General features: G+C 63.5%; 6 protein-coding genes across 6 annotated transcripts in view; 3 read left to right on the top strand and 3 right to left on the bottom strand.

The window, feature by feature from the left end:
- The window catches only part of CHLRE_02g095107v5 (uncharacterized protein), a 7219-nt gene extending 4330 nt beyond the window's left edge, over positions 1-2889 (top strand). Inside the window, exons 3-7 of the mRNA XM_043059568.1 lie at positions 301-476; positions 667-763; positions 1072-1152; positions 1424-1557; positions 1752-2889. Of these exons, the coding sequence (XP_042927199.1) occupies positions 301-476; positions 667-763; positions 1072-1152; positions 1424-1557; positions 1752-1913 (650 nt within the window). The 3' untranslated portion in view covers positions 1914-2889. The remainder of the gene's footprint in view (positions 1-300; positions 477-666; positions 764-1071; positions 1153-1423; positions 1558-1751) is intronic.
- Positions 2890-2907: 18 nt separating this feature from the next.
- Positions 2908-7330, bottom strand: CHLRE_02g095106v5 (uncharacterized protein). The gene is made up of 8 exons (XM_001701171.2): positions 7045-7330; positions 6799-6873; positions 6262-6351; positions 5802-5885; positions 5458-5513; positions 4682-4835; positions 4183-4294; positions 2908-3903 (listed from the first exon to the last, which is right to left on the bottom strand). Exons 1-8 carry the CDS (start codon positions 7114-7116, stop codon positions 3761-3763), a joined length of 786 nt encoding a protein of 261 aa, XP_001701223.1. The 5' UTR covers positions 7117-7330; the 3' UTR covers positions 2908-3760.
- Positions 7331-7430: 100 nt separating this feature from the next.
- On the top strand, positions 7431-10794 carry CHLRE_02g095105v5 (uncharacterized protein). Its single transcript, XM_001701136.2, has 5 exons — positions 7431-7868; positions 8199-8281; positions 8746-8830; positions 9303-9411; positions 9883-10794. The coding sequence occupies exons 1-5, from the start codon at positions 7485-7487 to the stop codon at positions 10011-10013; spliced, it is 792 nt and encodes a 263-aa protein (XP_001701188.1). The 5' UTR covers positions 7431-7484; the 3' UTR covers positions 10014-10794.
- Positions 10795-10865: 71 nt separating this feature from the next.
- Positions 10866-14310, bottom strand: CHLRE_02g095104v5 (uncharacterized protein). Its single transcript, XM_001701172.2, has 4 exons — positions 14060-14310; positions 12765-13817; positions 12426-12526; positions 10866-11841 (listed from the first exon to the last, which is right to left on the bottom strand). The coding sequence occupies exons 1-4, from the start codon at positions 14071-14073 to the stop codon at positions 11753-11755; spliced, it is 1257 nt and encodes a 418-aa protein (XP_001701224.2). The 5' UTR covers positions 14074-14310; the 3' UTR covers positions 10866-11752.
- Positions 14311-14656: 346 nt separating this feature from the next.
- On the bottom strand, positions 14657-20550 carry CHLRE_02g095103v5 (uncharacterized protein). The gene is made up of 12 exons (XM_043059567.1): positions 20074-20550; positions 19577-19650; positions 19131-19173; positions 18710-18859; positions 18380-18466; positions 18071-18159; positions 17740-17851; positions 17345-17479; positions 17044-17139; positions 16549-16704; positions 16176-16259; positions 14657-15926 (listed from the first exon to the last, which is right to left on the bottom strand). The coding sequence occupies exons 1-12, from the start codon at positions 20251-20253 to the stop codon at positions 15489-15491; spliced, it is 1644 nt and encodes a 547-aa protein (XP_042927198.1). The 5' UTR covers positions 20254-20550; the 3' UTR covers positions 14657-15488.
- Positions 20551-20670: 120 nt separating this feature from the next.
- Positions 20671-22864, top strand: part of CHLRE_02g095102v5 (uncharacterized protein) — a 7586-nt gene continuing 5392 nt past the window's right edge. The window contains exons 1-3 of the mRNA XM_001701137.2: positions 20671-20931; positions 21211-22195; positions 22527-22639. Coding sequence (XP_001701189.2) covers positions 20881-20931; positions 21211-22195; positions 22527-22639 — 1149 coding nt within the window. The 5' untranslated portion in view covers positions 20671-20880. The remainder of the gene's footprint in view (positions 20932-21210; positions 22196-22526; positions 22640-22864) is intronic.

Here is a 22864-nt window from a genome sequence, read left to right as displayed (position 1 = left end):
GGGAAGGAGGAGGGGAAGGAGGAGGGGGAGAGGACTGGGGAGCAGGGAGGGCACTTGGGAGGGAATATGCTGTGTGCGGGAGGGTGGGTAGTCGCTTCCAATCCCACATGGGCTGAGACCCTGGACCGGGCCCGGCGCGCACCTCCCCGCAAGACGCTGGGGCAGGGGTAGGGGCAGCCGTAGGGGCAGGGGTAGGGGCAGGGGCTTGCCTGCAAGACATATGCACCGTGTCACCCCGCCCACAACTTCCTGCCTGCCCCCGCCCACGCCGCTGCCCACCACCATCATCAACCATGTCAGGCATCACCATCAACCAGCTGCAGTCGTGCGGCTCGGGGCCCAACCCCGACGAGGCAAACATTCCGCTCATCCCGGCCGTGCTGTGCACGCTGGGCACGGTGACGGTGCCGGCGGCCGCCAGCGTGTACAACGAGTTCGCGCTGAAGAAGCACATGGACACGTCAGTGCACCTGCAGGTGGGGCGGCAGGCGGGGTGAAGAGGGCGCGGCGTTCAAACCCAGATGAACCGAGGTCCAGAGCGTAGCTTCCTTTGTCCTGCAAGTTGTTACTGCACGTTGCACTAGCGCCCCCGCATCTATGCGCATACCGTCCCTACCTCCCCACCCCGCCACACACCACCTCAACTCAAACCCTTATCCCGCACAGAACTTCTTCCTGTACTTTTACGGCGCCGTGTTCAACCTGCTGTTCCTGGCCGTCACGGCGCTGCGGGAGAAGCAGAACCTGAGCCAGATGTTCCAGGGTGGGTGGCTGCCTGGCTGGCTGGGTGGTTTGAGGGTCGCTATGATTATGAAGTAGGCTGCGGGGCCGTGCCGGACGTGTGAATGGGCAGAGAGGGCGGGCGTATCAGGTCAGGGATGCTGACATGCGGGTGCGGTGCGTGTGAGCGTGCGGGTGCGGGTGCGGGTGTTGGAGGGCACAAGGACGTCGACGCAAGTGGGCGCGTGTGCAGCTCGCTGCGACTCTACGGCGCTCCTCCTCGATACGGCCATGCCTGCACCCATTCCATCCCATCCCAACCCAAATCACTTCAACCCCTCGGCCCCGCAGGCCTGTCGCTCATCACCTACCTGCTCATCGCAAACAACGCGGCGCAGGGCGTGCTGTCCAGCTTCTTCTACAAGTTCGCGGGTGCGCTCCTCGAATGCTAACATCCTCATGTCCGTGGCCATACCCATGTCCGTGTATAGGTGCGCTTGCCCGCTGTGCCGCTCGCGCCTGTCCCTCCGGCTGCTTCGGCTTGGATCGAGCTGTCGCTGCCGTGCCGCCGACCTGCAAACCTGCTGAGCGGCCAACGCCGCACGCACTTGCAACATCATCATGTTGGTAACAGTATTCCATGCCCGCCCCCCCGCTGCGCCTTTACTCCTTAAATAATCATGAATGTAACCCCCCACCGCAGACACCATCCTCAAAAAGTACTCTAGCACCATCGCCACCATCTGGACAGCGCTGCTGTCGTTCGTGCTGTTCGGGCACGCGCTCACAGTCAACTTCTTCCTGGGTGTGTCAATCGTCTTCGTGTCCATGCACCAGGTGGGTCGGTCGGTGGGCCGGTCGGTCGGTTGGTCGGAAACGGTTGCTCGTATAACTAACTGCCCCGCCGAACGAGCACACCACCGCATCACTGAGCGCAAAACGCCGCCCACCCCGCCACTGACTCGGTTACTCCGCTCCCTAACGTATGTGCCCCTTGCTCTTTTGCCCACTTTGTTTGCGCCGTTCCGCAGTTCTTCACGTTTGGCGACAAGTCCAAGCCCGGCGAGCCGCCGCGGCCCAAGATTGTGTACTCGCCATCGCTGGAGCACATAGCGCTGGCGGCCGCCGGTGGGACCAACCTGCCGGGCGCGGATACCACCGCGGAGATGCGGCGGCCGCTGCTGCCGCGGTGATGACGGCAGGGGGGGGGGTCAAAGGGTGCGTTCCAGGAAGCAGGGGGTTAAATGGTATAGATAGGCCTCGGCGTGGCTTGACGTGGTGTGGCACCGCAGGGGTGCGAAAGCACGCAGGACTGGCGGGGGTGCAAACATGGCGGGAGTGCAAAAGCGCGCCAGAATACCGGTAGCAGCGGCGTGGGCAGGCAGCGACGCCGCGCCCGCCACGGCGGCACGGAAGTAGCTAGTTACGGGCCTGGTGGCGAAACGGTTAGACTGCGGCAGTGATGATGACAGCCATGATGGTGCGTGACCCAGTCGCGCGCGGGCGCCGCAACAGGCGGCAGCGTGTAGCAAGAGTAAGCTGTGGTAGGATTTGTATATACGGTAGATATATCGACGGGACAGCCAGAGACATCGTACGACAGTGGCGGCTTTGGAACTGCAAGTGATATTTGTGGGTTAGGCCAGGGTTGTTCGGACCCGGTGACACGACAGGCTAGCGGTCTTTCGGTTCAGAGCAAGAGGGGGGTTGGCTATTCATGGCCCTATGGGGCAGCATTTAGGGAGGTGTGCAGTACACGGCGGACTGCTATGGGGTGCATACCGTATTGGTGTGCAATGCATGGGGACAATGCGGTCATGCGGTACTTCTGAATAGTTTCAGCACGTACCATAACAATAGAGCAGATACTGGAAGGCCATAGGAGCCATTTGAACGCTGCGCTGTGTCCTCTACTCCTCTCCTGGTCGCCGCGTTCTCTTCTCTTGGAAGGCTGTGGGCAGAACTCCCGAGTGCGAGTGCGCGACGCCACGTTGGCCACACCGGGTACAGGGGCCTGCTGTTAACAGGGTAGCTGCTGGTCAAAAGGCATCTCAAGGTGTCATCCAAGCTCCTTCTCTAGGAGTCATCGTTTGAAATGCTGCCCCTGAACCCATTCGTTGCGCCTGCTGCCGGGTCTGCGGTCTGCTGCTGCTGTAACGCCGGCGACTGACTGCACAGCGGCGCCCGCGTGTCTGGACCTGGTACACAGCCGCGGCGCCCAAGCGCTGCCGTCATGCTTGAAGGCGTCTCGCATCAAATCTTATGGCCCAAGGCCCATGCTGCACCCCCGTCAACCTGCCAGAGGGCTCTGATGGCCATGGCGCTGTCGGGTCATCACCCATGCGGCCATGCCGCCCACACCTCGCGGCTCCGCAACAGCACCTGGACCTCCCGACCCCGGAGGGCCCCACCCGCAGCTGCGCCAGCCGCCAGGTGAACCCCTGCTGCTGCCCGGGCAGCCCGTGAGGCCGCAGCCCGCGCCTTGCATGTTGTAGACGGCACGTAGTGGTCCCCACCGTCTCCCAGTGCTACACAACGTCGGCCACTTCCACCAGCTGCAGCCAGAGCGCTTGCAGCCTGCAATGACCACACACGGTCTCCACGCGTGCAGAAGCCCGTCATCAGTCCCACGTCCCAATGTCAAGCCCAGCACGCACGGAACAGTTGCATACACACCTCCGTAGCCATCGCTCAACATCCGCGCGCTGAACGATTCGCCTCCAGGGCCCTCATAGGCACTGCCGATGTCCGACTTTCGCCTTTGGGTCAGCACCTTCCACACGATCGAGCGATGGCCCAACTCGCCCGGGGCAGCAGCCGCACGCGCTTCTCCGTTCAGGCACCGGGCGAGGGCCGAGACCTGCAGCGAGCGGCAATCCTGTGATCCTCCTGCTGCTGCTGCTGCGGCCTACGCAAACCAGCACCGTCCACCAATAACAACACCAACAAGCCTTTCAACATCAACACCACCGCCGTCCGGAACGCCTCCTCTGCCACCACCACCACCTTCTGCATTCCTGCACCAGCCGCCGCCGCGGCCTCAGTGGTGCTTCTTGGCCTCGGGGTATACGAAGTGCACCCATACGTTGGAGAAGTAGATGGCCAGGCTCCACAGCCCCAGCACGGTGCCGCCCCACAGCGCCACGTAGGAGGCCAGGCTGATGTGCAGCCACAGCGGAGAGCCTAGGTGCGCGTGTACGTGTGCGTATGCGGGTTTGCCAGGAAGGCAGGAAGGCAGGAGCAGGGAGTGTGGGCTTGAAAGCACAAGGAAGGAAGCGCGCGTGTGGTTACCGTATGTGTGTTCATTTGTGTTTGGGTGTGTGGGCGCGTGCGAGGGCGTGTCTAGCAGAAGCGTCACAGGGGTTGGCACCAAGCATTCAACACCGACTTTTGACTATCCACCGCCGCCACCACCACCGCCACCCGCCCGCCCACCGCCCACCGCCCCGGCGTCCCGCTCACCCGCGTAGCTGGGCAGCAGGTCCCCCAGCGGCTGCCTCACCACCAGTAGCACCGACATGGACACCATCTGCAGCGCCGTCTTCCACTTGCCCAGCGTGTTCACCTTGACGGCCTGGGGGTGGAGGTGGGGGCAGGGCAGGGCAAGGGGCAAGGGGCAGCCGAGAGGCCGGGCCAGGCCGGGAAGGGGAGGGGGTTGTAGATACCAGCGCAAACAAAACCAAACCAAGCTAAAAGGGGGCAGGGCAGGGCGGAGCATGGCAAAAGGGGAGCCAGGGAGCGCCGTGAGGCCGGGCCAGGTTGGGAATGGCAGGGAAGCATGTTGCCGACGCCCCATGCAGCTGCTGTTTAAGAGGACATGAAACGCGCTGCCTACCCGACGGAATCCGTCGGCGCACTTCACGACCACCCCACATGCCCCCAGACACGGTACACCCCTGCCCCGTACACCCTACCCCGTACACCCTGCCCCGTACACCCCTGCCCCGTGCCCCCGACCCACCTTGGACACGCCTCCTCCGGCCGCCGCCGCCCACTCCCTCAATGCGGACATGGTGATCTCGCGGCAGATGATGAGCACCACGGGCGCCGTCAGCCACTGCGGGCTCCAGGGCGGAGGCGGCGACACAGCCAGCAGCACCAGCGCCGTGGCGACCCTGCAGGCGGAGGGTGATGGGGGGATTTACTTACATTCATGATTGGCTAAGAAAATGGCAGACGGTAGGCCATCTAGGGGAGGGGCACAGATAGAACACGGAGAAAGGGATGACATGCATGATTGGCTAGAGGCGGGAAGGGGAGGGGTCACCGGGGTAGCACAGGCACGGTCGACATCCGCAGCGCCCGGCGTGTCCTGCTAAGCAAGGCCCCTCCGCAACCTTCCCGAGTTTGGCTTGGTTTGGTTTGGGCTGGTATTTACAACCTCCTCGGCCCTCTCCCATGAGTATTATCACTTGCACCTGTCGCCTCTGCCTGTGCTCCGCTAGCTTGGCTTAGTTTGGGCTGGTATTCATAAACCCGGGTTACCCCACCCTCCGGGGCGGCCTTGCACTGCCTGGCCCCTGGCCCTGACTCCAGCCCTGGCTCTGTGGCTCTGTGGCTCTTTGGCTCCGTGGCCCCACGACCACGAACCCGTGCTGAGCTCCTGACCTCCGGGGGCCATCCACCCGCCCACCCAGTGCCCCCCAGGCCACGCTCTCCTCCTCGCTCTTTTGCATGGGGTTCGGTTTAGTTTGATCTGGTATCTACAGCTCCCCATCCGCCCACCCGCGCCCTCACATGATTTTGTCCGCCACCGGATCCAGGAAGGCGCCAAAGACAGTCGCGATCTTGAGCTGTTGACATGTGGATGAAACAGATGAAACACAGAGGAACGGTTGCAAGGGGCCGAAAGGTGTGGGGAGCACGAGTAGCACAAGGCATCACCGCGAGGCGGGTGCAGTCACGCACACTGACACGCGTGCCAACAAAACCCAAGGTGGCGTGCTAGCCGACCCAATGAGGCGTGCCAACAAACTCAGTACGGCGTGCTGAGCAACCCAGGGAGTCGTGCTATCAAACCCGCGGAGGCGTGCCCGCTCCTTCGGCCCGCCTCGGCGCGCCCCCTCCCCCCAGCTCCCCACCTTTCTCGCCAGGTATCCATCAAAGTAGTCTGTGACTGAGGCGGCGATGAAGATAACCGCGCACAGCGTGGGCGTGTAATGCCACTGCGGAAAAGTGATGGATTTGGTGGTGGCGGATGTCGGCATTCCAAGTAATAAACGAGAGGCACGAGATTGCAGGACAACAAAAGGGGATTGGGCGATGCAGCGAAAGATGTGTACCGCTGACGCTTGTGTGGAGGTAGGTAGCTGGCGCCGCAGGAGCGGCGACATTAGAGTACCGTAAGGCCGCCGCTTTCTGTTATCACGCCTTACGACGGCGTTCCCTGCCCCCACTGGCCTGGTACTGGTAGTGACCCACCCCACAGCACTCGCGCGCACCGCACACACACACACACACGTGTACGTGTCTGCGTGTTCCCTATCTTGTGTTATTCCTAACACACATGTGCACACGCACGCCGCCACGCCCCACGCCCACCTGCAGCTCCCACACCAGCAGCAGCACCGGCACCAGCAGCAGGCGGAAGAAGGTGAGCACGTTGGGGATGGTCATCAGCGGCTGGCGGGCCTGTCGTGTCGTGTCAGGTAGGGGGCGGGCGGGTGGGTTGACATGGATGGACAGCAGCAGGCGGACAACCCAATCACCCAATTGATGCTGCCCCAATGCAAGCTCCAGTGTCAACGGGCTGCTGGCCATGGCCTCAGCAGGGTTCGACACCCCCAGCGTTCGAGATCATCTTCTTGTACGGCACCCTTTGTGCAAGTACCGTAACTCAGTCGCGCCCAGACGGACACAGCAGGCGCTCTTGACGCCGTCAGCAGTAGGCGCCCAAGACTACAGTACGGTACCCATGCCCCCGATTCCATCTGGTTCAACATGGCAAGCCCCGACGCAGGCATACCGTACTCATGACACGGAAGACTCCGCAGCGCCCTCTCCTCTCACCACTTCGCACAGTTCGACACCCGCAAGACACCGCACCGCACAAAAGAACACGAGCCACCGCTGTCTCACCGGCTTGTGGGGGACCACCAGCGCCGCATGCCGGTAGAAGTCGCTCCGGCGGTCGATCGGGGAGGTGAGGGACTCCTGCGTTGGGTGAGGTAGCGTAGAAGTGAGGTGATCTCTGCTCAGTGCAGCAATCCACACGTTCTAGCACGGCAGGAAGCCCTTTGCTCCCACGCACCCCGACGTTGCCTGTTGGTCTCCCTGTCTCCCACTTGCCCGCGCTGCACCTCAGGCGCCCCCGCCCGCGCCTACCGCCGGTTTGGTGACACCCAGCAGCGGCACAATGGGGATGGTGTCCTCTGCAGACTCCGTAGCTTCCACCATCGCTTTGTGAGGCCGCTGGGCCAGGGGCGCACAAGGTTGGGTGTGGCAGTCGCTGTCGGAAGCTCGCCAACGACGCGCAGCTGGTCTCGGCTAGGTGCGCTTTCGTTATTTTCTAGATACAATCAGGTCCTAAGCAAGGCGAACATCCGCGCGGCTTGGTTCGCACTTTGGAGCTGCCGCCCGACAGTCGCTCAAGCGAAAGAGCAGTGTAGCGTGGTTTGTATATGTCGTGGAGAGTAGATTTAATAAAATGACATATCTTCGCTGGACTCGGGCAGTATTTTGAGCCCTCCCATGCATTGTTCGTTCAGCGGCTCCCCTATCATCATGTGCATTTGCAACTTTGATGGTGATAAGACGTTACAAAAATGCATGTATCACGGAGTTCGGTGTCGCAGGTGCGCTCGGAAGGTATCGCTCGACATGTGTCTCACACTCCCACACGGCAGCGCTGCGCCCCAGCTCGGCTTCTTAGGCACGCAGCGACACGATCTGGAGACGTAGCACCAGTCGCGAAACTCGGGTCTGCAGCGATCCAGGCTCCCGTGGAGCAGACCGCTGCGTTGGGCGTGCAACACCCAGCTGCCTCCTGCCCGGCGTCCGTCAGTCGACGTGCCCTGCTGAGCGGCGCTGTCGCGCTGGCGGCCGCTCCTCTGGCAAACCCTGCGAACGCTCTTCCGCTTGGACCCCTCGGACCTGTGAAGCGCGTTGGAGGCGACAAGCGCACCGGCTTGACGGCGGAAGAGGTGGCGGTGAGTTGACGCTGCCGGCATCAAGTGATAGGCATGTACTAACCCGCCTAGGTCTAAAACCCTAAGTAACAGCTTCCTGCAAGGCGGAATGTCCACAGATCACTGTTGACGCAGCCGCGCCCGTCCAGCTGCGTGGGGTCAGGCTGCATGCCACCTCCTGTGCCTCTCGTACATGATTGATTGATTGGTGAAGGGCAGGAGCCGCCCACGTCTTACCCAGACCTGCGCACTCACTCATGGCACCATCCTCGTGCTTGCTTCTGTTCCTCCACTCTTCCAAGCCTCCGCTCTTCCACTCCTCCGCTCCCGCGCTCCGCGTCTGCTGCGCAGGCCGTCCTGCGGCGTGACCTGGAGGTGGGACAGTACTTTGTGACGGGGGACCTGACGAGGGAGATTTTCGCGGACGACTGCAGGTGCGCGCGCCATGTGTGCTAGCATTGCGGCGTGGCGCCTAAAACCGTGTTTCAGTGTGTTCAAGATCACAAAATTCTACGCTAGCGAGTGCGCGTTGGCAGCCCAGGGGGCCGGGTTGGACTGGCCCGGCAAGCCGCCCCGCCAGCGTGCCGCCTTTGCTGCCTGGTTCCCCACGCCAGCGTGCCGCCTCCCCAAAGCCCTTTCCACGCGATGAAGTGTAAACACGTACGCACCCGTTCCTTTGTCATTCCTCAAACACACGTACCCGCGCGCGCGTGCGCGCCCAGAGACGCACGCAACGCCCGCCCAGCCGCTGCCCCGCTGCCCCCGCTGCCGCACACACACACACACACACACACACACACACACACACACACACACACACACACACACACACACACACACACACACACACACACACACACACACACACACACACACACACACACACACACACACACAGGTTCATTGACCCCACCAACGACGTGACGGGGCTGTCCAAGTACCTCACCGCTCTCAAGGTGCTGTTCGACCCGGCCTATAGCAAGGTGTGCGGGGCGCAGGCGCAGGCGGAGGGAGAAGAGCACAAGGAAAACAAAGCGCAAAGACAGCGTATGCGATGCAGCAACGCGACGGTATGCGGGTGTTACCTGGAGTTACCTCGCATACCGGCTGCTGAGCCGCCACTGGGCATACCATCCGGACATCGCGCAACCCCCCGCTTCCCTTACCTTGCGTGGGGATGAGTGTGCACACGCTCCTAAGGGTGCATCCCATGCATGTGCTCACGGTACCGTGAGGCCCGGGCACTCCTACAATTCCTAGCTCCGCGTCGCAAATCCTGGCCGGCAACGGCATCCGTTCCAAATGCAGGCCAAGAGCAAGGACACCCTAGACTGCCTACGTTGTGCCGCCTGGCTCGTGCGTGTGTGTGCGCGCGTGTATGCCCTTGTGTGCGCGCTTCATCGCGCCACCCTACGCACGCCACACACACACACCTCCGGCCATCCTCCCGTGCAGGTGCAGCTGCTGTCCATTTCCGCCAGTGGGCCCCGCACCGTGGAGGCGGACTGGCGGCTGGGCGGCTACCTGGTGTTCCCCTGGAACCCGCGAGTGGAGCCGTTCAAGGGTGGGAGTACCGGGGGGGGGGCGGGGTGGGGGTGGAGGCGGGGAATGGGAGGCGGGGTGGGCGAGGCGGAGTGGGGGTGACGTGAGTGCCTAGAGTCCTAGACGATGGCGATGTTGGATTGGCGCAGCGCTGTGCAACATTTCCGCCGTTGCCCTGATGAGCGGTGGCATGCCCTTCATCCAGGGGTGTATAAGGTCGTGCGCGCGTGCCTCTGCGCCAGCCGGCAGCCCCGCAACCTGGGCCCACATCAGCACCCCTCTCCGCTGCCGGGCTACTAGCGGCCGCCTGACTAATCGCCGCCGCACACATGCCTCCTTCACACACACACACACACACACACACACACACACACACACACACACACACACACACACACACACACACACACACACACACACACACACACGTAACTCTGCATCGCATACACTGTCCTACGCGTAATGTTTTTCCTTGTGCTTTCTTAACACACAGGGCACACGGTGTACACGCTCAGTGACGAGGGCCTGATCGTGGAGCAGCGGCAGACGTGGGAGAAGAGCGCCGCGGAGGCGCTGAGGGAGAGCTTCACGCCCACAGCCGGGCCGCGTCAGCAGCTGTTCTGAGCGGCAGCAGCTGTCCTGATCTGATAACGGTGTTTGCTAGCGGCAGATGCAGGATCCGGCGCAGGATCCGGCAGCTTCTTGGCCCCAGGCAGCATGTCAGCGTGCGGTGCTTCGTGGATGTCGGCAAGGGGGCATCGGACTCGCACGAGGGGCGTATGAGGGTGAGCCGTGAGCACACGGTACGGATTTTAGTCCCGGGTCTGGTTGCGACGCACTGGACTGGGGCGGACCGGGTGCCAGTGAGGACTGGTGCGATCGGACAGGGTCAGCAGGACTTGCTGGCAGGCTGGTAGTTTGCTGACGCGCACTCCTCACGCTCCACGAGGACGTGTGTGTGTGTGAGGGCGCTGGCCTGTGATGGCGAACGGGACACAGATGCACAGGAGCGGGGTGGCGGCGGGTAGATGGGTGCTGGGCAGCGCCGCTCCATGGCTGGGCGCTGGGGCGCGATGCGCTATCTGGCCACTGTTGGCACCAGGGTTTGCATCTTCCGGGAGTGGCACACGACCGTAGGCATTTGCGGGCCCGTGGATGCCGTGGGCGAGAACGTGGTGTGGGCGGAACGCGGAAGTTCTACAACACACAAGTATATAACGGAACACGCCCTGGGGCATCTTGATGTGGCTTTTGCCGACTATACTGCTAAACGTGGTTAGGGCACTTCTAGCCAGCGGCGGCGGCCTACCCCTGGAAGCCCTGGTTGGCACCTGCGCCCACCGCCCCGAGGCAAGCAGGAACACCAATACGCAGAGGGCTGGCGTGCTTGTAATTGTGCATCTTGGCTCTTGAGTTTTGGGTTCAACTTTCAGGGACCTCGTTGCAGCGTTGCTAGTCCACCAGTGCTGTGTCAGGCATCTACAGCCGTTACAGTTGGGACATTGGTGTTCCCGGTACTGCCTCCCAATCTCCCACGCCGGCACTTGGCGCCTTCATACACTTCCTGATTCAGCCCATGCACCTACACCCGAGCTCCCTGCCTCGAGCCGCAGCTCCACCCACTCCTGCTCCAAGCCTCCAAGCAAGACCCATCATCATTGGTAGGCAGTGGCCTATCGTAGCCTCTACGGGCACGGCCCGATGCTCTCCTCACACTGCCCCCATCGCTTGCGCTGCGGCCCGGATAGCCGTACCGGATGCCTCCTCACAACTCCCCACCACTGACCATTCAGAATCCAGTCGCCCCCTTCCACACACAGCTGACCACTTACACACGAGCCAAGCGTCTGCGCATGCGAACGCCTCATCCTGCCTTCATGTTGCTCTTCCCTTCCCATAGTAGTACACGGGCCGCAGCCCCGCAGCCCCAGCTAACCTAAACACGGCCCAACTCCTCCCGTAGCTCAAGCGGGCATGTGCTTGCTTAATCGTTGATGCTCCCCATTCCGAAGCGGCATCAATCCAGCCCCTGCAACCACCTACCCACCGCCCACCAAGGTACGTCCAGGCTCACGCCGCCCTGCGGCTCACATCCCGGCCACGATCCAAGCGCAACCCATGTTAGCCACGGACAGCTATTTTAGACCTTTTCGGCCAGTGTCCTGCTACACATTCCAACACACGCAACCACACGGGGGCCTGATGCCGTATGCACATCCCCGTCGGGACCGCCGCGCATGACCCCGTGCCGCCTGCCGCGCAGCAGGCGCCAAGCCACCTCGCTACCGCTACCGCCGCCGCTGCCCGCCACCCGTGCCGCGAGCACCCCAGCCCACCCCGCCGCCACCTCCCAACCACTGCTGCTACTGCGTGCGCTGCTTCTTGAGCCGCTTCATCTTCTCTTTGCGCTTGCGCTCCTCCTCCTCCTCAGCCAGCTCGTCCTCCATGCGACCTGCGAGGACGTCAAGAGCGGGACACGAACCGGTCTTGGCGGGCCGCGGGTCACATGTGTGCGCCGGTGCGCGGATGCACTGATGGGTCCTGTCTGGGTGGATTCTGCACGACTGCGTGTTTGGACCAGTCGCTGCGCTGGCGTTGGCTTTGGGCCTGGCCCCGCTTGCCGAAGCCCGCTTGCCGAAGCCCGCCGGCCCCGCTCAACGTCTGCACCCGAGCGCCCCACAAGCCAGGCATCCCACTTTGGCCTCCCACCTCCACTGCGTGCCCTTCTGCGCACCCGGCTGTGCTGTCAAGCCACCTGACCCTCCCTTGCGCCCCCGTCAAAAGCAGCTAGCCCCTCTTGCCACTTCCCCCAGTACGAGCCCGGCCCGGCTCCCACGCGTGCCCCCCAGGGCATGCGTTTGGGCTGGTATCTAACCCCCACCCCATCCGCTGCATATGCCCGCCCGCTTGCTAGCTGTCCGACTCCCACCCCATGCGCCCGCTCGCTCAACCCCTCGCGCCCCTTCCCCTCCCCTCCCCTCCCCTCCCCTCCCCTCCCCTCCCCTCCCCTCCCCTCCCCTGCGGCCCGGCGCTCACCCATGCGCTCGCTGCGCTTCTCCTCCGCCACCACCTGGCGCCAGCCCACCTCCATGGAGCGGTCGTCGTAGGGGTCGTCCCGGTAGCGGCTGGGGTCGTAGCTGCGGTGGGGGCGAGCGGGGAGGAAACAAGTGGAGATGGGAGAGGAGAGAGGGGAGGGGTAAGGACCGTGTGGGAAAAGTGTCGACAACCCGACGGCGACAACGCTCGCTGCCGGCTTTGCCTGCGTCACAGGCCGCTAGGATCATTGCCCCATCGCCGCTTGCCATCCCAGTCAGCCCCTGGCTTTTGCCAGCACCGCACCCAACCCATGCGCTCCAGCGGCCCGCGCCGCCTCACCCTGTGGTTCTCCTCAGGAAGCGGCGCCAGTCCTCCTCCGGCTCCTCCTCCTCATCGTCCACCACAAAGTCGTCCTCGTACTCGTCCTCATCACGCCGCCGCCGCGGCGGACCCGCAGACGGCTTCCGAATAACCGGCCGCCCCGCGTCCCGCCGCATCGCGCCCATGCCGCCGCCGCCGCCGCCGCCGGCCCCGGCTCCGCCGGGGCCCGCCGGCCGCTTGGCCAGGCCTGGCGCGGCTGCGCCGCCGCCGTTGGCGGCAGCTGCGCCCGAGGGCGCGGCGGGGCGCGCCGAGCCGAGGAACGGGACACCGGCTGGGCGCGCCTGTCCGGGCGGCACCGCCGCGGCGGCGGCCTTGCCTGAGGACCCCGATGCGCCGCGCCCCGAGGTGGAGGTTGGCCCGCCCCGGGCTACTGCGCCCGCGCCGCCACCGCCAGCGCCCGGACCTGCCCCTGGCCTGCCCCCGCCTGCAGGTGCGGACGCGCCGGCTCTGGACCCGCCGCCGCCGCCGCCGGCCGCTGCCCCGCCTTGCCGCTGGTGGTTGGTGTGGGCTGCGCGGCTGCCGGTGCCGTTGGTGGCAGGAGCAGGGCCCGAGGCCTTGCCCCCACCGGAGCCTGGCTTTGCGCCGGCGGCTGGGCGCGCTGAGAGGGATGGACTCTTGGCCCGAGCCGCAGTTGCTGCTGTACCCGACCCCGCGCTGGGCCTCCCGCTGCTGCGGCCCTCGTGCCCTGCTGCGTGCCGTGCGCTGCTGGGGCCCGGACCTGCGGCGTGTGGGCCGGGCGCCGGCTTGGGTTTGGGCTTTGGTACCTTTTTCGGCCCGTCTGAGGCCAGGTCCTCAAACAAGTCCAGATCGTCCGCGAGCTGCTTCTTCTTCAGCACTTTGGGATCGATGGGCTTCGGCTTTGGGGCTGCAGGCGCTGCTGCCTGTCCCGGCTTGGCCCCTGCTGTGCCCCCAGCCTTTTTCGCTGGCAACGGCTCCGGCTCCGGCTCAGGGCGAGCAACTGCACAAAGCGCCCGCGTGGACACAGGCCCGCCGAAGATGGAGCGAATAATCCTGCAATTATGAGAGGAGGAAAAAAGATGAAGGTAATCAGAAGCCCCCCGCAAAGCACACGCAGAGGAAGTTTCATTCTGACAGCGGGCTCAAACCACGCAGGCGGCCACTAAGCAAGCTGTTGGAGCTTCAAGTTTCAGATGTTTGGCAGCTATGTGACGCTGGTGTCGGGGCGCAGTCGAGGGTGCTTTGGGGCTTTGTTGCCGCCCGCAGTAGCTATTCAGACTCGCTGCTGCACTTACTCGCCGCCAGCCATTCCACTGATGGCTCCCATACGCTAAGTAGAGTGCTTAGCAGGCCTGGGTATGCGCTGGAGGGAGCGCCGAAGCTAGTAGAAGCACGGGGCCGCAGCAGGGCCCCGGCCACGCTGCAAACTACCGATGATGTCCTATATTGAGATTGCACAGTTATAATGCGGCACGAGCTTCAGTAGCCGAGTGTATTTGCCACCGCTTCAATGTGCAATTCTCACTGTTCGCTGTGGAAAGACAAGGTGGGCTCTGTACTGTCTGTTGAAGAAAGAGGGTATCTATTATAGAGGTTTCAACCAGGGCTCTGACGCCCAGATCGCAGGCAATCGCGGATTGGCAAACACACGCACACACCCGACACCCCCCACATTGTGCCTGCAACCACCCCAGGCCCCAACAGGACAAACCGCCTGGTCGCGCGTCTAAAACACAATGTTCTTGCAAAGTTTCGCTGATTTCTCCCCGTGTCCTGGCTCTTATACCGCGCCGGCCACCGGCTGCTTGCGTGTACCATGATTGTTATGGCATGCAGTTTCGTCGCGGCTCCGTCGTAACATTATGCGGCGATCATTCAGTATTCATTGTGCCTGAGGATACGACATATAACATCAATAATACCCACTTGTGCTCTCCAGAACAGACAACGGGATGTTCACACTGCCGCACACATATTGCAACTCTTGCAATCCTGTGCCATTGCGCCTCACGCCTCCACGCGATTCATCGCTATCGTGTCTCACAGGGTAAGGACGTACACCGCATTACGTAGACATGGATGCAGGCAGGGAGGGATGGAGGGCAACGGACTCACGGTGCACTTCTCAACACCGTGTCACCACCTGCCGACTGCCGCACATGCGCTCTGCACAGGCACGCCGTCGCCACGCTCGCCATGGGCCCCAGATGGCCCCAACATTCCCACTGCGCATCGCGTGCAACGATCTCAAATCGCGTCAGAGTCACAGCGACAGCTCGCAGAAAGCGTACGCTGGCGTACACACAACCAGTTCACATAAATTGCCTCACTTGCCCCTGAAGTCTCCGCCGAGCACGGCCCGTCATTGCAACAAAGAAACACACGCACATGGGCACACGCACATGTACACGCATCACGCGCGTGGCTTGAACATCTCTTTCTATGCACTGAGAGCCCCAGCCTCACGCCAAGCGGCGTCCGTCCTCATGCAGTGCTCAGTGCTCATTCCTTTGATTGCTACATTGCAGTACAAAGTTTGACCTCCTTGACTCTCCATGAATACTTGCTTGCAAACAGCCGTTGCCGGACCAGCACGGCTGATGCAGAGAAGTGCGTACATTACCAGACTTCGTGACATGCAACATTGCAACCCAGACACGACCATCAATGCATCTAACCCTCTACCACGTCGCCCACGCCCGTGACTGCATACAGCAAGCGAATTCACTGCTGGCTGCCGCCGGCCCACCAGCGTGCAAGGGCATCCACAACTACCCCCACACCCATTAGGCGGCGAGTGCTGCGCGCCGAAGACCTTGCGCCCTTGCCCTTGGCCTTGGCCTTGCGGCTCTTGCTCTTTTGCTTGCCGCCTTTGACGCCCGTGCTGCTTAACCTACGCACGTCACTCTCCTTGCCGAGAATGCCGCCCTCCTTGCTACTGCCGCTGCCATTTCCGCTGTCACTGCTACTGCTACTGCCGCTGCCGCGGCTGGCGGCTTTTAGGGCGTCCAGAATGGCGGTGGCGCTGGCGTTGCCCAGCCGCAGCTCGCCGCTGCTGCTTTTGCCCACCGGCGACAGCCCTTGCAGGTCCGCGACCAGCCGCTTCAGCCCCGGCGGCATCAGCGCAGCGTAGGCCTGCACCGCAGCCACCCAGTACCGCACCTGCAGGGCCGTATGGGCGTTGGGAGGTTGGACGGTAAGAGGGCTAAGGGTAAGAGGGCGTTGGAACGTAAAGGCCAGACTTCGAGGACTGCGCAGTCCAAGCGCCGCTCGCGGGTACAAATGCAAAAGGACCACAATGGTACGGTACACCCTGCAGCATTGAAAGGCCCACGCACCAACGCTAACTTGTACTTGATGACGGCAACTGGCTGGTCAATGCTCACATGCTGGGCTCTCTTTCCTGCCCACCTTCTGGTCGGGTGTGATGTACTTCGCGGCAAAGCGTTGCGCCGCATCTGCCTGGGCACGTAGGACGGCGTCTTGGGCAGAGTCCTGGCGGGTGAACCGTCGAGACAGGACAGGGCGCGGCAGGTCAGGGCCGGGCCGAAGCCACCAGGCGTCACATCAAACAGATGTTTGAGAACTGGAGAGGCACACACGACATTGAGCCGCTGATTCCTAACCTGGTTCCGACAGCTGCAATGTCTGCCGCTCTATGTGTGCACGATGCGTCTGTGCCTTTCTGCATCGGGGCACGTGTTGGCGGGGCACGCGGACAACGCACCGCAACGCCCGTGCACTTCTACGAGCCTTGGGGGAACGTGGTGCAGAGTCAGCGTACCTGGTATTGCCGTACGAGATCCAGGATGTTGCTCTTGTTGTAGTACGACACCACCCGGTGGGGGCGCCCAGAACCCGGATCCGGATCCAGGCTTTTGAGGCTGCGGTAGTAGTACTCGATCCAGGGGCTCTGCTCGGTCAGCACGGGGCTGTTGATCTGCACAGGATACAGGTCGCGGCACGTGAACACGGTCACAGACAGATACACAGACACGTACACGGTCACAACCGCACCGCAAAAAGCTGAATGGCCAGGCTTGGGACGAGTCCTCTTTGGGGGTTAGCTGCCCATCAAGGACGGAATTGAATGATGGCCAACTGCCCCCCTTGTACATGGATCCACGCCCTCCACCGGCTCAGCTGAAGGCCTGGTCGCCGCGGCATGGACGTGGCCTCAGCGGCCTCAGCAGCTCTCCCACGCACCGTCGCGCTGCAGTTTCTCCTTGCAGCGCGACCCTTCCCTGACGGGATTGGTCCAGATTTCACTCCCACGCACCGTCATGAGGTAGCCCAATCGCGAGGAGGCGGTGTGGCCGTCGGCATTGAGCAGCAGCCGGTAGCGCGCGTGCTCGGCAATGGTGAGGTAGCTCTTCTGCAGCGGTGAGGGCGCGGGCAATGCAGCGGGGCGTAAGAAGACGGTGCGGGGCGGTACGGCGTGTCAGTAGCCATCCGTTTCTCTCAGTGTCCCTCCGACTCCCATTGTCGCCCGCCCGTCACCCTCCGGCATTCTCATATACCCGCATGGCAGCTGCCCACACGCCACCTCAGCCGCCCTCAGCCATCCTCTGCCAGCTCACCATCTGCTCGGCGGTCGGGCGGTAGGTGCGGTGCCGGTTCTCCACGAACCCCGCATCCAGCAGCCGGGCGCCGGCGGGCGAGGCTGACAGCTGGGCCAGCACCACACGCATGCAGCTGCGATGGTCCATGGAGCTCTGCGTGGCCAGGGGCGGGCCGTGGGGCGGCGTCGGGCGTTGTCGGATTGTGGAGGGGAGTGTCAGGGGTGTGTAAGATATTCTTCAGGGCCGCACACACAAGGTATGCTCCCTTGCGCCGTGCGCCTTGCGCCGAGCACGCGTACGCACAGTAAGCACTCCGGACGGCGATGCAAAAAGCAAGCTATGCGCCAGCGCCAGCTGTGCCCCCGGGCCGCATACCCTCCATGGCACACCGTACCAAAACCACACGCGCGCACCTGCATCCGAGCGCGCAGCACGGCACGCGGGTCCTTGGCAGCCCAGGGGAAGTGGATGGTGTGGTTGAAGACGTGGAGCATGTGCGGAATAAGCACATCGCTGTCTATTGACCTGGGGGTGCGTGGGGGTTGCGGCATGCGTATCGGGAAGTAAGGGCTCCAGAGCTTCGCAAACTCCACGCAGGAGGCCCCCGGCCCGTCGCACGCCATGGTTCACTCATGCCATAGGAACTCCCGTCTGCCCCGCCTCGCCTGTCGCCTGTCACCGCCCGCGTTAGGTCCTATTCGGCGGGCCCGGGCAAACCAACCCTCGCACCCGCGTCTCGCCCACCTGCCCTGCTCCCAGTCGTATCTTTTGATGTGGCTGAACAACGGCGCGTCACTGCAGGCGCCCTCCAGCAGCCGACACACCGGCTCATCCTGCGGCGCACAGGATGCACACACACGCACACCCACATAATAGTAACTCCCGCGCCGTCTGGGCGGGCTTCCTTTTGTGGTTCTTTTAACACGCGTGGTTGTTGTTGCGACGTCCTTCGCCAGTGCCGTGCACACATCGTGCCGTGTTGCCCCCACACCGCCCCGTACGCTGGTCATACCTGTGCGTTGTACGCCACACCGCATCGTACACATGTCGTACCTGTGCGTTGTACGCGAACAGCGTGTCGGGCAGCTGCAGCCCCAGCCGCCGTGCGCCGCGCACCAGCCCCTCCAGGTTCACAGTCAGCTGCGCGAGTGTGAAGTGCGTGACTGGATCGACACTGCGCGTGCGCTATGCGCGAGTACGCAATGCGCCGCAACGGCGCAACTTACGCGTTGCGTCACAAGGACCCCCACGCCCCGACAATTCCAGGCCGCCACACCCCGACAACGCCGTCAAGCCCGCACGCCACGCCGCACCCTTGTTCTCATGGACGTGCTGAAGACAGCGAACCCACCCACTGTCCCACTGTCGCCCGCTGCCACCCACCCGCGTGCGGATGTAGCCCGGCATGCCTCTGTGGCTGGCGACGTACGCGCGGCCGCGCCGCAGCACCACCAGCGCGCCGTTTCGCTTGGCGGTACTGCGCCACAGCCGCGCCATGAGCGTGTGCAGCGCAGCCAGCGTCACGATGGAGGCCTGTGTGCGCATTTGAACACGCGGGAGCACACGCGGTCGGTGCACAAAGAGGGCTAGCAGTGCAGTCGCACGTGGGCCAGTCATGGAAGTGCTTTGAGGGGCGAGAAGGCTGTAGTGGTGACCTTCAACACCAAACCCGGTCCTCGCTTTCGTCTGCAGTGCAGCGCGTGTCCCGATTATCCGCAGCTCTGGGGACTGCCTGTGACGTGCTCCATGACTCACACGCACACGCACACGCACACACGAATGGCACGGCCCCCCCCTTGCTCACTGTGGCGTTGCCGTACTTCTCCAGGTCCTTGCCCAGGTTCTGACTGCAGCGGGTGCAGAGGAAGGCCGTGGCCGTGGCGGTGGCGGTGGCACGGGTTGATGGCGTCAGTCAGGATTGAAGCCCCCGCCACTACTTCACCAGTTGCATCGATCTGACCCGCACCCATCACCACCGGCTGATAGGTCGGGCGGCCGTGCATGCCAATGCAACAGTGCCGCAGCTTCAGGGCAGAGCTCGCATACGCCTGCCCCAATCCTCCAGCCGCGGCCGCCGCTGCTGCCCTCTGCCCATCTCCGCTCGTCTCAAAGTCCCTCAGCCGCAGGCCCTCTCCGCCACCCTGTAAAAACGAGCCTTCTTCCAGCATACCATCACTCCTACGATACCCCTCGACCCAAGCGCTGGCCCAGCCAACATCTGGACACCCCCCGCGCGCTGCCCTGACTCACCTCAGGAAGGCATCCCATTCCTGGCCGCTAGCGGCCTCATAGCCCGGACGAGGCAGCGGCAGCATCACCACGTCCTGTCGGGCCGCAGGGCACCGCGGCGACAATATGCGGGCGAAGGCGCGTTAGATCGGCCAGCACGTAGCGCCTCTGAAAAACACACACCCGACGCACGACGCACGGCGCACGACAGGCGCAGTGCAGCACAACGCAGTGCGGCTGTGGTCTCGACCCAATGACCCATCCTGCATGGCAGAGCGTGCTGTTGTGAAGTGGGTGACGGCATCGCATGAGGGTTTTGGTGGGGGCCATGCGCGGTTACGATCCAAAAACGCTGGATGGCCGTCATGGCACGGCGTGGCCTGTCCGCACGCAGGCACCCCAGGTCACACGCACGCTGCACCATTGTCGCCGTAAATGCATAAGGTCCAAGTGGCCAGAGCCCGCTGAGTGCCCAACACAAAGGAAGCCCTGCCACGCGCGGCTGTTCGTAGCCCTACCTGCCCGACCGCGTGGTCGAGAAAAGGCAGGTCACTTTCATTAACCCACTTCACATCAACTGGGACAATGCCATCTGCCAGTCGGCAGAAGGCGCCGCGCAGCGCGACCGCACACAGTATCGCGGCTAGGGCGCGGATTGATCGCCGTCCGCTGTCCGCCGGGCGCTCACGACGCCTCATCGATGATTGGAAGGCTCGAATGTAACACCAAGCTTCTGCCAGGCCAGTAGCCCATGCACCTGCCTCTGAGCAGCAAATCAACACGAACGGGTTCGTGCCCGACGCTCGCCCGCCTGGCCAAAGTAAGTGGAAACGGTCTCATGGGCCTGCAAGGCTTGCATCCTTTACAGAATTGGTATTATTAAGTGTTGATTTCTAGCACGCGTCGCCGGTGCGGCGAAAAGCCCTATTCCTTTTCCGCGATGAATCGCCGCGCAGAGAATGGTAAAGGGTACCTGTAGATGGGCTGCAAGTTGCGCTCGGATTTGAAGAGGCAAAAGTGGATGAGCAACAGTTCGCTTCAACTTCCCTCATCACGCCCCATGCAACTGCAGAGCAAAAAGGTCTCTCCATTTACACAATGTGCATATTCATTTGCTTATTTGTCAGCTGTTTTATTTGGATTGCTCAAACGCTTTCGCACGAGGTGACGCAGGTCGGTTTGCAGCTCAGCTTGCTGCACTAAACCGAAGCACTCAAGCAAGCCAAGGCTAGCGCAGCTGCTGCATTAATCTACAGCTGTGGTAAAGCCAAGTGGACAACGGACGACTCGTCAAGCGCAGAGCAGCGAGACAGCGAAGCACCGAAATGTTCCGCGACCCTCTTGCTGGGCCCGAACCCGACGCCAACACCAGCGGGGTGAGGCATGCGGAACATGCATGCGTTGTAATAGCTCACGATAGATCGTTTGGTGCCTTGGATTCGTCCTTGGACGCGCCAGGCACAAGGTCGTGTCGGCCTGCAGGACCGCTAGCGTGTGCACACACAACGCTCGTTCTCCGCCCACCCCCCACCCCTTCCCCTTGTCTTGCGCCAGTGCCCTCGGCTGTCGTCTTGACGACCCTGCATCCATGCACCTCACCGCCAACGCCCAGTCCTTGCACTGCCCTACTCCCCCTCGCTGCCTCTTCCCACCAGACACCGCCCGAGCAGCTGAAGGGCAATGATGCCTCAGCTCCTGCGCCCGGCGCGCCGCCGGCGCCAACCGCATCGGAGTACGACAGCTTCATGTCGGCACGCAGTACAGCCGCCAATGCGACAGCATCTTCGTCGTACATGACGGCGCCGCCTCACGGTGCCGGCGGCGCCGGCGGCAGCGGCGGCGCAACTGCTACTGCTGCTGCCCCGGCACCTGGCAACCCCTTCCGACGCCTACCAGACCGCCCCGCAGCTGCCGCGGATCCCACACCAGCGTCCAGCGGTCCCGGCAGCACAGGCGATCTCAGCAACCCCTTTGGCGCAACGGCAGCGGCGGCGCCGCCGCCGCCGCGGGCAGAGCCGGTGCACGACCCGCTGAGCTTTGGCGACGCAGCTGGCGGCGCCGGCGGCGGCAACGGTTACGGTTACGACACCGCGTTTGCCATGCCTTCCGACCTGTACGATACACCTGATCACGCAACGGCATCCCAACCGCAACCGCAGCGGTTGCCGCCGCTGTACGACTTCACCCGCGAGTTCAGCCGCGCGCTGCCGGTCAGTGAGGACCCCATCTCTCCGCCCGGCACCTCGGCCGCCGCTGTACCCACGCGGTACGACGACTCCTTCAGTTACAGTTACATGAGTGGCGGCGGCGGCGGCGGAAGTGGAACGGGCATGGCCGCTGGCGGCGGCGCCGCCGGCGCCGCCGGCGCGGCAGCGCCCGGCGGCTTCGAAAACCCGTTTGCTGACGGCGGCGCCAGCAGCGATACAGCCGATGCCGCGCCTCAGAAGATGTCGATGTCGGGAGCGGGAGGCAGCGCGGGCGCGGGGCCGTCGGGCGCCGCGCACCGCCACACGGGCTCGGCTTCTTCTTCTGCGGCCGTGGCTGCCGGCAGCCCGCACTCGTATGCGGCGGCGGCGCTGCTGACCAACACCGTGACGGTGCACTCGCCGCGCAAGGCCGTGGCGCCCAGTCGCATACCGGGTGGGCACGCGTGTGCGTGTGTGTGTGTACGTGAATGTGTGTGTGCGTGTGTGTATACCTGTGTGCGTGTGTGCGCGTGTGTGTGTGTACATGTGTGCGTGTGTGCGCGTGTGTGCGGGCCTGGGCGGATGCGTGCAGGGAAGGCGCCGTGTGCTGTGCGGCGGCTGCGCGACCCGCTCCCCTCCAAGTGCTGTCGGCCGCGCGCAGCCACGCTCCCCTCCCCCTCGCTTGCAACTAATGCCTCTACCTGTGCTCCGCTAGCTTGGCTTGGTTTGGCTTGGTTTGGGCTGGTACTTACAACCCCAACCCGGCCCCCCAAACCGCCGTACAGGCCTGTCCGACCCCTATATCGTGTACAAGGTCACCAGCCGGGGCGCGGCCGTGGGCGAGGCCACTGTGGACCGGCGCTTCCGGGATGTGGTGGCGCTGGCCGAGACACTGGCGGTGAGGCGGTCAGGAGGGGGCGGTGAGGTGATGGTGAGGTGGTGAGGCGGTGGCGGAGGCAGCAAGTGGGCGGTGAGGTGGTGGTGGTGGTGGTGAGGCGGCGCGGTGAGGCGGTGAGGAGGGGGCGGTGAGGTGGTGAGGCGGTGGCGGAGGCAGCAAGTGGGCAGGAAGGAAGGCCGGCGCCGTACCAGTGCATGCAGTGGTCATGCGCCGGGGTGCCGCGTG

This window comes from Chlamydomonas reinhardtii, chromosome 2 (assembly GCF_000002595.2).
Source record: "Chlamydomonas reinhardtii strain CC-503 cw92 mt+ chromosome 2, whole genome shotgun sequence".
In the NCBI taxonomy this organism is placed as follows: domain Eukaryota; kingdom Viridiplantae; phylum Chlorophyta; class Chlorophyceae; order Chlamydomonadales; family Chlamydomonadaceae; genus Chlamydomonas; species Chlamydomonas reinhardtii.
This window is presented reverse-complemented; position numbering and strand designations above follow the sequence as displayed.